We start from the raw sequence: 3,934 nt of genomic DNA, 5'->3' as shown, positions 1-3,934 counted from the left end.
GCTCGCTTCATTTGAACGACAACTTGCCTATCTTATCTAACAAGAGGGGAGGGTCCAACTACTTTAAAAATAGGGAGTAGACAATGGACCCCCAGATTGTGGAGAGAGAAGTTAGAGCAGCACACTGAGGCGGCTCTGTTCCCAAATCAGCCTCCTTTTCCAGCAACTATTCTCCTGCGCCACGGGGAGCTGTTTTATGTGACAATGACACTTAATCTTACTCACTGATCTAAACTTTGCACTGTGTATCGTGTGTGTGTGTGTGTGTGTGTGTGTGTGTGTGTGTGTGTGTGTGTGTGTGTGTGTGTGTGTGTGTGTGTGTGTGTGTGTGTGGGATCAACCTGGGTGACTGGCAGGCAGGGATGGTGTGAGAGTGACAGTCTGAATCATAAGCGCCTCACTGTATGTGTGGGAATTTTAATGGCTGATTTCATTCTGATTGATTTAACCTTGTCCTGAACTGAAACTGTCTCCTGTGATGTCATGTTCTTATTTTACATTATTTGGAATAGACTTTGTATTTTATTCAGCCGATTTTCTTCTTCCCGCACACCCACCGCTTCTCTGCAGGACGGTCATCCTTCACCACTTCAGTGCCAAAATATTACAAAGTGGCTGATGGTGTTTGATAAACGTTTTCCTCATAAATGACCCCATTTGTTTGGGGGATTAATAAACGTGTGTTTGTCTTGTTTACATTTTCTGAATGACAAACTGAGAGCACATTGAGATGTCCTGCAAAGCTACTAATCCCTGAAAAAACTGACCATCTTTTTGTGTTCCCATACGGGTAAGAATGACTTTTAGATTTTAAAAAGCAATAATGATTGTGTCATTCAAATCCATTAATATGGAATTTCTGTATTTATTTATTTAATCATGCACGCCATAAGCAGGCAATACTAAACCTCCGTTTTAAAAATAGTCATAATGTCATAAGTTGTAAATTCCTGCTTAGAAATGTTAGTGGGAACAATTAGTGTAATTAACGTCAATTATTTAAAATGAAAGTTTGACGTGTTTTATATTTGCCTTGTTATATTCAATTTTATTCATTAATATTCATTTGGCCTAAGTTTACCCTGTTAAAGTATAAGATGGAGATGCTTTTTCTCTACCTGAAAACTACTTTTGTGACAATAACTTCTTCAATAATAATGATAATAATAATAAGAATAATGGTCAAACACCATCATATTCAGAAAACAAAACCAATAACACTTTAATATAGATTCTGTTCTTGTCACTACAAGAATACACATATACAAGCCATAAATAGGAATTACACAAATGATTGAAGAAATCCTGCGAGGCATTTAAATTCATTTAGGAATCCAGTTATGCAGACGTAGGCTATTTTACAGCAGGTTGATTTATGTCTTTGGGTCCATTCCTGAAGCCGACTTCTGAACAGATCTCGTCACATTATCATTACTTCTAATTATTATCATCATTATTATTATTATTATCGACGTCGTTTCTCAAAATAATTAGACTACGAACAAACTCGACAACTAAAACGGTGGGAAACGTCAAAAATATTTGAAATACATATTGTACACAAACTCTATATTTTGTTTTTTGTTTTTTTTTTTTACAAATGTACAAATCGAGGGGGAATAAAGTCCACATAGGCGGAAAGAGTTTATGAGGAGTTCATGATTGGCCTGGAATAGACGCCTTGGTAATAAGTTGTGTCAGGTATGGGTGAAGAATCCAGACCGGCTTTCCCCGCCATGGAGCCCATGGAAAGAGCCCCGGCCATGGGGGAGCCGTAGCCGGAGTAATGCATCACCTGCTCGTAAGTCTTTAGGTCCATTTTATGATGCTGCTGCTCCGAGGACATGAGGTTATTGATGGAGAAAGGGTGATTGAAGGAGTAGTGGTGCTCCGGCTTCAGGTGCGCTTCGTGCGCAAGGACCGAGTGATGCTGAGACATGAGGTGCTGCCCCTGTGACACCGGAGAAGCGGCGGCGTGCTCCGGGCTCAGGGCCTGGCTCGTCTTCATGTCCGACAGGGACCTTTTGTGGTCGCCGGATGAGGAGTTGGAGTGCGGGGACTCGTTGCCGTTGCAGCTTTCAGAGCTGCTGTTGGAGGAGCCTCCGTCTCCTTTGCGACCGGAATCCTTAATGGCCATTTTCTTCTCGCACTTGAAGCGTTTCTGCCTCCTCAGATAGCAGCCGTTCTCAAACATGTTCCCGGAGTCTGGGTGGAGAGTCCAAAAGGAGCCTTTTCCGGGTTTATCCGGCGACCTGGGTACTTTGAGGAAACAGTCATTGAACGACAACGAGTGGCGAATGGAGTTCTGCCAGCGCTGCTGGTTCTGTCGGTAAAAAGGGAAGAGGTCCATTATCCACTGGTAGATCTCGGCCAGTGTCAGCATCTTACTGGGAGACTGCTGGATGGCCATGGTGATGAGAGAAATATAGGAATACGGGGGTTTGGCGTGCGTGTAGCTCCTGCGGTAGGTCTTGGGGTCTCTGGACCTGTTGATGTTAGACTGTCCGTATATGGGGCTCATGGCGTTCATGTTGGTGTAGGATGTCAAGGCGTTCATAGACGCAGGCTGTGCAGTCATGGGACTCATACTGGGGCTCAGGGCTGCGCTCATGGCCGTCATGCCTGCTCCCATGCCGTTCATGGCTCCGGTGCCCGGTGACATGCCGGTCATCGAGGGACTCATGCCCGTGTTGACGTATGACATGTTCATGGAGTTGGCCGTCATGTTGGCGGTGGTGCTCATGCCGGACATGCTCATGTAGGTATTCATAGAGTTCATTCCCAGGCCCGTGTTCATGTTGCCAACCGAGGTGTAACACTGTCAGTGAGGGAAAGAGGCGCTCATCAGTTTCATCTGGCACAAGCATTACAGTGAGGAATTCAATGCAACTGTAATAACCGATCACATTTAGCTTTTAAGACCAATAAATTCTGTTTATTAATAGTCATTCCAAAAACATTAAAAAAAACAATGTATTTTAATACAGGCTGCGTGGAAAATGTTGAAATGATCTGAGAGGCTTTTGCTTCCGCCTGACAAATAAAAACCCAGGTTCACACACGAACTGTTCCTGCTGTGGCAGGTAAATTACGAGAAATAATCCGCTCAAAAAAAAATCGCACAATGTTGACGAAAATGTTGACACCTAATATGACTGCACTCACACACAAAAATAGCGACTGCAACACAAATATTTGAATCAATCTCCCCAAAATCAAACCCCTACATGTCAAGCAACTTTGTTAGGATAGTGCGCTGCGTGGAGATGGGGGAGGATTTGGAGGCGCCTCAAGTCAATATTTGATCACAAAGTTAATATTATCTCAGGGCTAATATTGAGTTGTATAAAATGGGATCGGCTTTAGACGGAAAAAAATATATATTTAAGGTACCCACCTCAGGCTCTCCGTAGTAGGTGCTCCAGTCGGTGTGTTCGTGTCCTTCCATTTTAACTGCTCCAAGCATCATGGAGGACTTTTACAAAGCGTCTCCCAGCAGAGGAAAAGCCAAAAGTCTCTCTCTAATAGAAGGTGACTGGGGACCACTGAATGTATTTGGGTCGTCGGTGTGTCCCTTCGTCAAGGACTGGCGCATGTGTGTCTTATGGAGCCAGCCGTGAAATGCGTCTGTCAGTGACTGGAGTTCAAATGACGCTCCGTGCAGCCTGTTAACGCTGTGATATAGCTCTGTGCGCTAGGCAAGCCTCCAATCCCTACTTCTACGCCTTGGGCCGTATTTGAATAATCTCCTCGCACCTAGGCGTGAGACTCCTCAAGCTTCCCCCCCACCCCCCACCCCAATTGTACACCTGCGCTGAATGAAAAGAACAGTTTCATATGAAAAGCTTCATTATAAACTAATCTTATTGTATTTTGGCAGGGTTTTAAAAAAAGAGCTATAAAAGGAATCTTTGGCGCTCTTCCTTGGTGCGCT

At 44.0% G+C, this 3,934-nt stretch overlaps 1 protein-coding gene across 1 annotated transcript; it reads right to left on the bottom strand.

The window, feature by feature from the left end:
• Window positions 1–1,226: 1,226 nt before the first annotated feature.
• On the bottom strand, window positions 1,227–3,628 carry foxa2 (forkhead box A2). The gene is made up of 2 exons (XM_026304032.1): window positions 3,398–3,628; window positions 1,227–2,818 (listed from the first exon to the last, which is right to left on the bottom strand). Exons 1-2 carry the CDS (start codon window positions 3,467–3,469, stop codon window positions 1,646–1,648), a joined length of 1,245 nt encoding a protein of 414 aa, XP_026159817.1. The 5' UTR covers window positions 3,470–3,628; the 3' UTR covers window positions 1,227–1,645.
• Between the last annotated feature and the right edge of the window lie 306 nt (window positions 3,629–3,934).

Source organism: Mastacembelus armatus, chromosome 22 (assembly GCF_900324485.2).
Source record: "Mastacembelus armatus chromosome 22, fMasArm1.2, whole genome shotgun sequence".
Lineage (NCBI taxonomy): Eukaryota > Metazoa > Chordata > Actinopteri > Synbranchiformes > Mastacembelidae > Mastacembelus > Mastacembelus armatus.
The sequence above is the reverse complement of the archived record's forward strand: the minus strand, read 5'-3'. Positions and strand labels throughout refer to the sequence as shown.